The sequence below is a fragment of the Mastigoproctus giganteus genome, chromosome 9, assembly GCF_048544385.1.
Source record: "Mastigoproctus giganteus isolate SK-2022 chromosome 9, ASM4854438v1, whole genome shotgun sequence".
NCBI lineage: Eukaryota > Metazoa > Arthropoda > Arachnida > Uropygi > Thelyphonidae > Mastigoproctus > Mastigoproctus giganteus.
Window position 1 is genome coordinate 104,797,213 of NC_143583.1, and position 12,479 is coordinate 104,809,691.

Genomic DNA, 12,479 nt, shown 5'->3' on the forward strand with positions numbered 1-12,479 from the left:
AATGGCATTAAGTACTACTTACATTTACTTTTCTTCCATCTTACTACATACATATTTTCTTATTTCCCCCCTCTGGGCCAATGCAGCTGGAGTCCATGGCTTACTTGCAGTATATGGTTAAATTTGTGGTGGTGGGTGGTTTGGCCCAGCACAATGTACTCCAGCTGTTACTTATGAAATAATAAAAACCCCACACATCCAAATGAAAGTTGTTTTATTTGATATATAAATTCATGAATTTCCAGGGTGGAAATTTCAAAAAAAAAAAGTCCACTCTAGAACCAATTAGCTATATGGTGGAACTTGTTCAGCAAGCTGTTTCACATTAGGAAAAAGTTTCCCTAATGACACTGAAGATTAAATTCTTCACAATACAAAAGATCCACAGAGCAGTGTACCTGACAACCTCTATATTACCAGACAGGTTCCCCACAACCATTTGGCTCCTCATCTAGTCAAAAGTACTGCAGTTTTCACTGGCTCTCATTATATCCAAGATACTAGTTACACAAACATGGGTACTGCCAAAGTAGGGTTTATACATAACTTCCACAAAAAAACCACAAGGTAGTAAAATACTGAACATCAAGTTGGACCTTACTCTTGCATAAGAAGCTAACACATTAGTAAGACTGCTAGAAAATAGCCTTCCGTGGGCTGCAATATGGTTCATTCATATTGATCTTGCTATTCCAGCCACCAAAAGCATCTTTGGGAACCCTGTTGCTCAAAACATTGTCATAAGCACAAACCTTGAAATGTCAGAGTAAAGGAGGAACCAGATTAAATGGGTGATCTAAGATCTAAATGAATGAACTACAAAAAGGTAGTTCATTCATTTCACCAAACATCAATTGCATAATTTGTTCCACTGAAAGTGACAATGTTGTCACAGGTATCTATGACAACATTGATCATATAAAAGTAAGAGGAACAAAGTATGCAATAAATTGCACTAACTCAAGACAAGATTTACTCTTTTATTGTTAAGCAATGACAAAACAATTGCACTATTGATAAATCACAGGTAAGTTGCCATGGCATACACATGTTTTGACATGCATATAATAGACCATGCATTTTTATTTTAAAAAAATGCCAGCCAGACATACAACTTACTCAAATTAGAAAGTTATCCCCTGAAGTTGAATTAAATGACAAACTAGTTAGTTACATATGCATAAACACTTTATTTAAATTTTAACTTAAACTAAAATTTCTCAAATACAGAAAAGTGCAGCATTCAAGTCAGTCTTTAATGATTGCCACCACGAAGTCTGAGAACCAAGTGGAGAGTAGATTCTTTTTGTATGTTGTAGTCTGAAAGAGTACGGCCATCTTCTAGCTGCTTCCCAGCAAATATTAGGCGTTGCTGATCAGGAGGGATCCCTTCTTTATCCTGAATCTTTGCTTTCACATTTTCAATGGTATCACTAGGTTCTACTTCAAGGGTTATTGTTTTTCCTGTGGGTAGGAAAATTTAAGACAAGTTACAAGGAGTTAAAAAAAAAAATACATGAGTTTAGAAATCTGCACAGAAAATACTCAACTTTGATTCATTTGAAGAAAAAATAACCAACATGACAATAAAGTAACTTTTATAACCATGTTAGCTGCTTCAATATTTTTGAAAAGTTAATTAGCATTTTCTTACACATGCAATAAATAAAGCCCAATAAATTGGAAAGTGCAAATGTTTTATGGTTGTGACCTCCAGAAACAGCCTTAGAGAAATATCACAAAGGCATCCAAAACTGATTCTTATAACAACATAACCAAACAGAGCAAATAAACAGTGGTGTTTGTCCAGTTATTTTGGAAACAACTTCCTCATTTGGGGAATCCTTTTCATAAACTATCCTCCATTAGCTGTTCAGACAGAATATTCTGTTTGCACAACTTAGTTTTAATCGGTAAGCATTACTTTTGCTGATTTAGTAACTGGACAGTACTTATAATTAATTTAATACCTTTTGATTTAAAATGAATATTATGAAAAAGAGTAACTTATTTTCATCAAGAGCAAGAAACAATACTTTTGTAATGGTAAAAGAAAAGAAAAAAAAAAAGTTGCCATTTGATTTGCAATGCTTCCATGGCTATACCCAAAAGAGGAAATTTAGTAAGGCACATCAATGCACTCCATGGTTGAAACATGGAAAATCCGATTGTTTAAATGCCAATTGGATTTTCCACTTAAACAATATTGGGCAAACAAATTTTCCACCTTAGAAAATAAAAAACTTAAATCCAGATTATTCACACAATTTCTTCATGACAGCTAATTTACAATCTAAAGCAGTAACTGTAGCATCATTTAAAGTTATGTCATCTTGCAAAAAAAGCAATCATTTTCTGATAGTCAATTCATCAAAGATGAAATTTTTAGAAACAGTCTCTTTAAAAAATTAACAAAATGAATCTGCCACTAGAGAACTGCTGGGTATGGTTTTATTAAAAGAAAGAATAAACTTATTGCTGCTAAGTATGGTACAGTATTAGAAACAATTCTCATCATGACAATATGGCTAGATCTTTATCTCATTCAAACATTATTGAAAAAATTAAGTTACCACTATTTAAGCTCTTATCAGTAACAGATGGAGCATCTTAATGGATTCATTGCATTGTGCCAGAAGGATGAATTCCCAGATTGAGTTACCACTATCATCCAATAACAAGATTAAATACTAAGTGTTATGTACATAGCTTTCAAAATCATGAATTCCATCAGAGGACAATCTCTTCAAAGGAGAGACTTCAAAATGCAACAATGAAAAAGAACCAGATCTGATATTACACACAGGTGTGAGGTGGAGTAAGTTTCTAGAGATTTCAAAATTTGCTGAATGAAATTAAAAAAAAAATTAAAGGTAGCTACAAAATATGGAGTGGTTGTGTGATCTGGATCTTTTGGCAGATTTTACAACTAAATTAAATGATCTGAATTACAAGGAAAAAATAAAAAGTGTGGGTTACATGATTAGTAGTATTTCTTCATAAATTTTTGGCAATGACTAAGGATCTCAAAGAGGAAAAAAAAAAAAAGATTGCAAACATGCAAGTGTCATTTGGCAAAAACATCCTGTTTTTGCATTTAATAGTGAGAAATGTTTTGGAAATTGAGAATGATTTTTGAAATCAGATTCAATGATTTTAAAACCAAGTGAAGACAAGATGTTCAATATATTTCTTATCCATTTAGTGTCAACTTAGATATGAAACAAATTGCAGAAACACTGATTTTTCACATGGGGAAAATATTACTTGAAAATGAAATTATATTGCAAAACAATATCTTCCTAAAAGCCAGATCAGAAAGTTTTAGAAATGTTTGGCCAGAAAAGTATCCAAATGTAAAAAAATGCAGTGAACTTTAAAATTCACTGTTTTGGTTCTGCATGTGAATCAGCATTTTAGTATTTGAAACAAAGAATCAGTGCTCTTACAGACTTTCATACAGAAGATCCTTTATGGTTGGCCTTATCACTGTATATTCCCAATTTTGAAAGTTTGGCAGATGACACGAAGACAAACTTCATGTAAGTTAATTTAAAACAATTCTGAATTGTATTTAATTTATAAATAATTTTCAATGTGTTGATTAACTTTTTTAACCTTGTTTAAATTTGAGATGGTAGTTGTGGCACATTTTGAAGGAAAAAATTAGATTGCATCACAAATGCAGTTGGCCACCTGTGTTCTAGAATGTTTATTTCTTGGTTATTGAAATAGAGGGCAATCTAGAATTCATAAACAATGAAATTGTCAAGCTTAGCATGAAAAATCCAACTACTGGCAACCAACTGAGATCCACCCATGACAGAATTTAAAAGACTGAGAAGTTAAATTTCTCTGGCATTTTATTAGTCAGATCAAGAACTTGAACCTAGGTATGCACAACCTAATTTAAGATTAGAGCTGAAAATTTGCTATGAAAGAAACCAAAAAGGAAACAGAAGGTAATAACAAAGTATTTTGATTTCAATTGCAATCCCTATCTGCTTTTCATGTATTAGCACTAGTTCATGCCAAAGACTTATAGAAGCAAGAAGTGTTTAACTCAGAGCAAGAGGGTTCCATAGAACATTTTGGAAACTAGGATAATTGCAGAAGCTAGCTATGTTCATAACCAAAACTATTTTTGGAGAGGACTCCAAAGTATCTGCATGCAAAGATACATTACAGCCTTACTGTAAATTATAACAAGGTGTTACTATAACTAAGTTTTTAAATAACTATATTTTCAAGTATTGAATACCTGTTTGATAAGGTATATCAAAGTGCAGCCTTTATAAAAGTTGACTCATTTTCAGTTCAAACCATTCTGATTGTGGGTTAGAAACTAACATTCATATCTTACTGATACATTATTGCAACAGCATCAGTAGTTTAGAGTTCACATCAACTACTTGTTGCAAAATCTGAGCAATGCACTTATATAACCCTCTTAAACTGAATGGCTCATTAACTGCTGCAATGAGGCAGTTAATACTTTGGCCCTATTCAGTATAAGTAGAAATCAGATGCAGTGCACCTTGTCATGTCCTACATTTGGACAAGTTATTTGACTTCAGTAAGAAATGATAAATTTTGCTTAGTTTCTCTATTAAGTGTAAGAATACTTCTATTGAATAGGCAAAAAAAAAAAATTACTAGGTGCAAACTAACACCAATTAAGAGGCCATTTCAAACAGAAAATTCTGAATATAAATTGACTCAAGAGTGCATGGAATAAAGAGGCTAGAGTTAAAGCAGTGGCTTTCAACCAGGGTGCCATATAATTTGAGTTTAAGTTACTTATTTTTTTAATTTAAGTTTATTTCATTATAAATAAGGTATACAGGATCTTTAATTTTATGGTGATCTATAATTGGATGTTTACTTAGTACCTCTATATATAAAGAATAAAATTATACTCTGTGTGTGTATATATATATATATATATATATATATATATATATATATATATATATACACACACAAAAAATTGAGTAGTGTGCTGCAAAATAAAAAAATTACTTAGGGGTGCTGTTATTAAAAAAGGTTGAGACCACTGAGTTAAAGTATACAAGCATTAAGAATTAAATGTAATAATCTCACCTGTAAGTGTTTTCACAAAAATTTGCATTCCACCTCTAAGCCTTAGAACAAGGTGAAGGGTTGATTCTTTTTGGATGTTGTAGTCTGATAGAGTGCGTCCATCTTCTAGTTGTTTCCCAGCAAAGATAAGACGTTGCTGGTCAGGAGGAATACCTTCCTTGTCCTGGATCTTGGCCTTTACATTCTCAATTGTATCACTTGGCTCTACTTCTAGAGTTATGGTTTTACCTAGAAGGTAACCAAGATGATTTACTATCTTCCAAATTATGATTTTAACAGGATAAAAATTAAAGTTTTTTAAACTTAAATATGGTCAGAAGTAACTGAAGTCTAGACACTTAAACAAGTTATCATAAAAAGAATAGGTCAGAAATACCATTAATGGAAATTTAAGGGGATTAATCTCACTTATGAGAAGTTGCATTATAACCACGAGATGAAAACTTAAGGGCATTGGCACAGTTGCGAAAGTTTCTTTAATGGCTCTTATCAATTTAAGCCAGACATCCCAAGATCCTCTTAAGCAGTTAAATTCATTTACTTGGAACAGATTACTTAAATTCCTGAGGTTTTTTGCAGTGTTTTTATATATGCGTCTATAAACAAGCTAATGTACATAGTGCATTATATTTCGGGTGCTTTTTTCTTCCCTAAAAAAACCTACTCATATTTCAGCCTTTTCTCTATGCACTTCTCTTCAAGAGACCACATCTGAGAAAGGCATGAACTGTCTAAACAAAACACATTAACTATATACAAAAATTAGATGAAAAAAGATTGTTTTTACTGCACCTGACCAAATAATGAAGGGTTTATATTCATTTTATTATAAATTATCCCAAACATCTACACTGTATGAACTGGGTGCTGCAACCTGAATAGCTTATTTAAGCTGTGTTGAAACCCTACATGCAAACACTCACTTTCCCAAGAAATGAATGCAGAATTCACTGAACTCATTGTGGATGCACATGCATGAAATCCATTGTTTACACTCCTAAAAAAAAAGGCTCATAATATAATTTCCCACCAGGTGCAGGGCATCAAAACTGGGTTTAAAAATTAAACATTTTTAATGAATTCAAGAGGGTATCAAATTAAGCCTTTTCATTTGTCACAAGTGACTGCACAGTTCCATCTATTTCCATCCATCTATACAGAAATTCTTGGAATATGTCTTGTAGCTCTATGTATATTAGAAGCACTTTATACATGCCTTCTAAAAATCCATATTTTGATGATTTACTATTTAATACTTTAATCCATTCAAAAAAGAGGCAATAACTACTCATCCAATGAACTTTTAAAACCACCACACTATCCTTGGTACTACAACTTTGAAAGTTAGAGCACTTAAACTGGTACACATCCCAGGCTCCTCCCACTCACTGTCCCCCCCCTCTCCTTGCCACATGTTACAGGGGTCATGTGACAAGCCCAAAATGAGAAAAATGGTTGCAATTAGAAGTGGGAACTTTTCCCAATTTAAGCTTTAATTTTTGTCACATGACTGGAGCATACAGCAAGGAGAGTAATGAGTGGGAGGAATCTACCAGTCAGTCTTCTCACTAAATAGTCTGGATTGCACACCCTATTATGAAATTAGGCCCCAGATTGATGTCAAGATTTACAGTAGAAATTAATTCCAGCTAATGACCTTAAATCAAATCAACTATTCATTTAAGTTTAGTTTTGTTAATAAATAAAAATTTTAGCAAGCATAACATTTCAAAAATTCACAACTAGTAAAGCTTACAAACCCCTTTGTGCCTGACATAGCTAAGTGACAGTACCATGCACTGAGCAGACTGTAAAACCACATGGCTACTAAATATAATTAACAATTTTATTCATTTATTGTGAACTGGGCTGGTTATGGTGCTGGAGTAAACTGCTATAACACTGTTTATTCCATTAAGAATAAAAAAAAGTTTCTAAATACCTTTAATTTTTTCATCCCAGAAGAAAATTAAATTGGCAGTCAAAACTACTTGTTTGAGAATAAATGGGAGCAATACTAGTTGCACCTGTTTAGTTTACAGACAAGAATTTTCTAAATCTCTTAATTTATAAGATTTAGTTTATTAGAAATCTTAGGTCACTTAATGTATGCATAAGCAGATGAAGTAGCAAACTCATCTTAAGGTGAAAGAAGCAATAAAATTTGATATGGCAACAGTACAGAAATTCTTGGAATATGAATTTGCCCAAAATCTTGGCTGTCAAAATAGACAGCAAAAAAAACAAAGTACGATTATATTCAAGATTTCTTTATATATTTCTCAATTAAGGTTGATCACATACATACACAAGATGTACACAGGAACAATATCACAGTACAGGAGATGGTGCTCATGGTAAGTGTCAAGTCTGCCAATTCCTCTGGACAACTGATTACTATACTTGGCACACAGAAAGATCACTGGACTACTGAATTGGCTGCTACACAATAGGTGTCTTAATAAAGACTACTTTCAAAGAGGAAATACCAAAGTCTATATCTTTATAGCTAGGTCAATTTCTTACTATCAAGGAAATTTAGCTCAATGCTGGTAGTATTTACACAATTTTAATTTTAGGAAATTTGAACTTTCGAACAAGTTTCTTTCAAAAAGAAAAGCTATTTTTATATTTAGAATATAAAAAATAATATTTACCTGTCAACGTCTTCACAAAGATCTGCATTCCACCACGTAGCCTAAGCACTAAATGAAGTGTAGATTCTTTCTGAATATTGTAATCTGAGAGGGTACGTCCATCTTCTAACTGTTTGCCGGCAAATATCAGTCTTTGCTGGTCAGGTGGAATACCTTCCTTGTCTTGTATTTTGGCCTTTACATTTTCGATGGTATCACTGGGCTCTACTTCCAGAGTTATAGTTTTTCCAGTTAATGTCTTCACAAATATTTGCATACCACCACGCAGCCTGAGAACAAGGTGCAGTGTTGATTCCTTCTGAATGTTATAATCAGAGAGGGTACGGCCATCTTCCAGTTGCTTGCCAGCAAAGATCAGTCTCTGTTGATCAGGGGGTATACCTTCTTTGTCTTGAATCTTTGCCTTCACATTTTCAATTGTATCACTAGGCTCAACTTCCAGTGTTATTGTTTTTCCAGTCAATGTCTTCACAAATATTTGCATTCCACCACGTAGCCTGAGAACAAGATGCAGTGTTGATTCTTTCTGAATGTTGTAATCAGAGAGGGTGCGTCCATCTTCTAACTGCTTGCCTGCAAATATTAGTCTTTGTTGGTCTGGTGGGATACCTTCCTTGTCTTGTATTTTAGCCTTCACATTTTCAATTGTGTCACTAGGCTCTACTTCCAGTGTTATAGTTTTTCCAGTCAGTGTCTTCACAAATATCTGCATTCCACCACGTAGCCTGAGAACAAGATGCAGTGTTGATTCTTTCTGAATGTTGTAATCAGAGAGGGTACGGCCATCTTCCAGTTGCTTGCCAGCAAAGATCAGTCTTTGTTGATCAGGGGGTATACCTTCTTTGTCTTGAATCTTTGCCTTCACATTTTCAATTGTGTCACTAGGTTCAACTTCCAAAGTGATGGTCTTTCCAGTCAGTGTTTTTACAAATATCTGCATGCCACCTCGTAGCCTAAGAACTAAATGAAGTGTTGATTCCTTCTGAATGTTGTAATCAGAGAGGGTACGTCCATCTTCTAACTGCTTGCCTGCAAATATCAGTCTTTGTTGGTCTGGTGGAATACCTTCCTTGTCTTGTATTTTAGCTTTCACATTTTCAATTGTGTCACTAGGCTCAACTTCCAGTGTTATAGTTTTTCCTGTTAAAGTCTTCACAAAAATTTGCATACCACCACGCAGTCTGAGTACCAAGTGGAGAGTGGATTCCTTCTGGATATTATAATCTGACAGTGTGCGTCCATCTTCCAGCTGCTTTCCAGCAAAAATTAAACGTTGCTGATCAGGTGGAATACCTTCTTTGTCTTGTATTTTAGCCTTTACATTTTCGATTGTGTCACTAGGTTCAACTTCTAGTGTTATGGTTTTCCCAGTTAACGTTTTCACAAAGATTTGCATGCCTCCACGTAGCCTGAGTACCAAATGTAGTGTTGATTCTTTCTGGATGTTGTAATCTGAAAGAGTGCGACCATCTTCTAACTGTTTGCCTGCAAATATTAGTCTCTGTTGGTCTGGTGGAATACCTTCCTTGTCTTGTATTTTGGCTTTAACATTCTCAATGGTATCACTAGGCTCAACTTCTAGTGTAATTGTTTTCCCAGTAAGTGTTTTTACGAAGATTTGCATGCCACCTCTCAGCCTTAAAACTAGATGTAAAGTAGATTCCTTCTGGATGTTGTAATCTGAGAGAGTACGACCATCTTCTAGTTGTTTGCCAGCAAAGATCAAGCGCTGCTGATCAGGTGGGATACCTTCCTTGTCCTGAATTTTGGCTTTTACATTTTCAATAGTATCACTGGGTTCCACCTCCAGTGTTATGGTCTTACCAGTCAACGTTTTCACAAAAATCTGCATGGTTTCACTGAAAGAAAAGTAAAATTAGTCAGGCTGGAAGATAATTTCCTAAGATTTACACTTACTAATTAGTCTAAATTAAAGACTAATTTAATTCTAGCTTTTTTGAAACTGAAGACTTAATCTGAACTTCACTTCCATAATATATTATTTCCAAAGCAGCAATTTTAATATTAAGTTTCATAAGCAGCTAATTCTGAATAGATGCTTTTAGAAGGCAAATTATGGGAAGCTTAATCTAGTCATATTTAGCAAAAGGTGGCAAAGAATAGCTAAATAAAATGCACAGAAATCCCTCAACAATGGGAGATCCACTGCTGAAAATAGTACTGGATATGGCAGGACCAAGGTCACAAAGAAAATAGAGGAAAAGGCCAAAACTGATTTACAAAATCTTAAAAACAAGTGTCACTAAACAGAAATATCAGATTACAGAGCATTGTTTAGTTATGTACATACAGTACTAAGTTTAAGTTTTTATTTTGCTAAAATGTGGATAATATTCTTCCGATTTTTACATATGTAATTTTATAATTGGTAAGAGGGGGAAAAAAGTGTAAATTCATGCTTCATAAACAAGCAATCACACAAAACATTTAACACCCCTTTATGCTTAAATTTATGGGTATACAGACCCATTCTGATTATAATTTTTTTTTCTGTAGAAGGGCCTTATGACAGAAAGGTAAGTGTCGCCCACACAAGGATAAGGACCTTACGATTGAAAGGCAGGTCTTATTCTATATATAGGTAACACTGCAATGGATACAAATCACAAGTCATTTTTAGGTAATACAAAGTGACAGTGTTATGATTAATTAATAACACTATTTCCATTGTGTTTATAACTGTACTTTTATTTTTGTAATCAACGTATTATGTAATCAAGAAATTGTTTTTTATTCAGATAAGAGAAAAATTACCGAGTACGTAGTCCATTGCAAGTACCGCAGTACAGTGTCGGGCATGCTCAGTCAGAATATGCACGACAGGTTGGACCTGGCGGTGACTTGCCAGCTAACTGTGACTCCCGACACCGAACTTCAGGATTAAATTTCAAATGTCCGAAGATTAAACCGATTTTCAACGTGCGAGTTTGCAGACTTTCAGTGATCCAACAAGAAGTTGCCCTTTATTCACGGGGGGGGGGGGGGAGATTACATAGTCGCGAATCACTGCCAGCTCCAAATCGTTATGAATTTTATTGTGACGGAGAAGTTCCGACTTGTGACAGAACTTTCAATTCGGATAGAGCATGCGCGCGGTCGCTGTTTTGATTCCACAATTATTTCAAGCAAAAGTGTTTAACACTTAATTTTCAGTTAGCCGGATTCAAACAAAAGCCACTTCCTCCGGAAGTGTACCCATAATATGGAGTTAACCGCCAAGGCTAAAATTAATTTCGACAACAACTGATCATCTACGGCTATTATAGCTGGGAAGGGCGTTACTTGCCTTTATTCAGATAAGAGAAATATACGTTTAATAATGACCATTTCTCATACCACGTGAAGATCAAAATTCATTCGGATAATAACTGAATTCCTATACAATGCACTTTAGGGGCGAGTATGGCTGACAACAGCCAATATGTATGGTCTGATCACGGGTACCGACAAGATTCCAGAAACTTCACCCTAATGCATAGGAATTTAGTTAACTAATCTTAATATTTAAGTGGCATAAGAGTAATTCTATAGAATCAAGTCTGCGAATAAATTTAGAATTTTACCAGGTTTATTTACACCAATGAAAGATTCAATTAATCGAGAGGCATACGCAAAGCCTACTTGTACCTTAAATTTTATAGCAAATTAAGCAAGAAGACTTCGATTCACAGAAAATAAGCTATCCTGTACCCCATAACTGGGTATCAACTTTTAACAGTTCGTAGTCTTATGTCCTTGTTTAAAAACAAAGCTCAATAGTTTGCGCCTATCATTTATATAAATTTTGTTTTATTCTCCATCGGGCGCCTATTCCCCACTATTAACAAATACACTAAAAAAAAAAAAAAAATTATCCAGAACGCAACCCAGTCTTTGGGTAATTTTCAATCGTTAATCATAACTCAAGGGGCATCCTAAAATCAATGGGTGCAGATTTCGTTCATATTATAATGAATGAAATCTTATTATCAAATGCTTTAAATTTTGATCAACTTTATGATTATTACAATTTAAGTACTTAAATTTTATTCGGCTATTTAGGAATACTGATACAAGCTTCATCATGAACTAGTTCTAATGTATAAGCATATTTAGACACCAATGTTCTTTAGTTTTCGATTACTAAGAATGACGACCACTGTTTTTCCAAGATGGCGGCGTAAAACTAAATGCGCATTTCCGCTCTCTTCCCAAAGGAGAATTTAGGCCTATTTCGGTTACAAAGCTCCCATACTTCTGTTGAAAGAAAGTTACTTATTAACATTAAATTTCCGTTGAAACATACACTTCTTTCGCTGCTACATTTTATTCTACAGTAAATCCACCACTTAAAATACCCACCCACAAGGGTTTCAAGTATGTTCTTCAAATTTCAAGAACAAAAAAAAAAAAAAAAAAAAAATTAGTAAGGAAAAACAAAACTAAAACTATTTAAAATAATATGAGTTCTTACCAAAAAGCACAGTTGTTTTTGATAGTAATCAATTACTCTATTCTGTACAGCTAACCTAAAGCTTAACTAATACCAAAATTTTAAAATAATCGAAAATTCCCTTACCTTCACCGTTGCTAAAATACTCAAACGCAGTTGTTATCGCTTAGAGTTCCAATAATAAATACCAAGCTCACTGTTCTTTATACACTACTGCACTGTACGTAAGTGCTGTACGTGTTACTAGCTGCAAGTTTTCTGATTGG

General features: G+C 34.0%; 1 protein-coding gene across 1 annotated transcript; it reads right to left on the reverse strand.

Annotated features, from left to right (window-relative positions):
* Positions 1 to 1,170: 1,170 nt before the first annotated feature.
* Positions 1,171 to 12,471, reverse strand: LOC150080610 (polyubiquitin-C). The gene is made up of 4 exons (XM_090381607.1): positions 12,340 to 12,471; positions 7,761 to 9,619; positions 5,104 to 5,331; positions 1,171 to 1,464 (listed from the first exon to the last, which is right to left on the reverse strand). Exons 2-4 carry the CDS (start codon positions 9,610 to 9,612, stop codon positions 1,256 to 1,258), a joined length of 2,289 nt encoding a protein of 762 aa, XP_090237733.1. The 5' UTR covers positions 9,613 to 9,619; positions 12,340 to 12,471; the 3' UTR covers positions 1,171 to 1,255.
* Between the last annotated feature and the right edge of the window lie 8 nt (positions 12,472 to 12,479).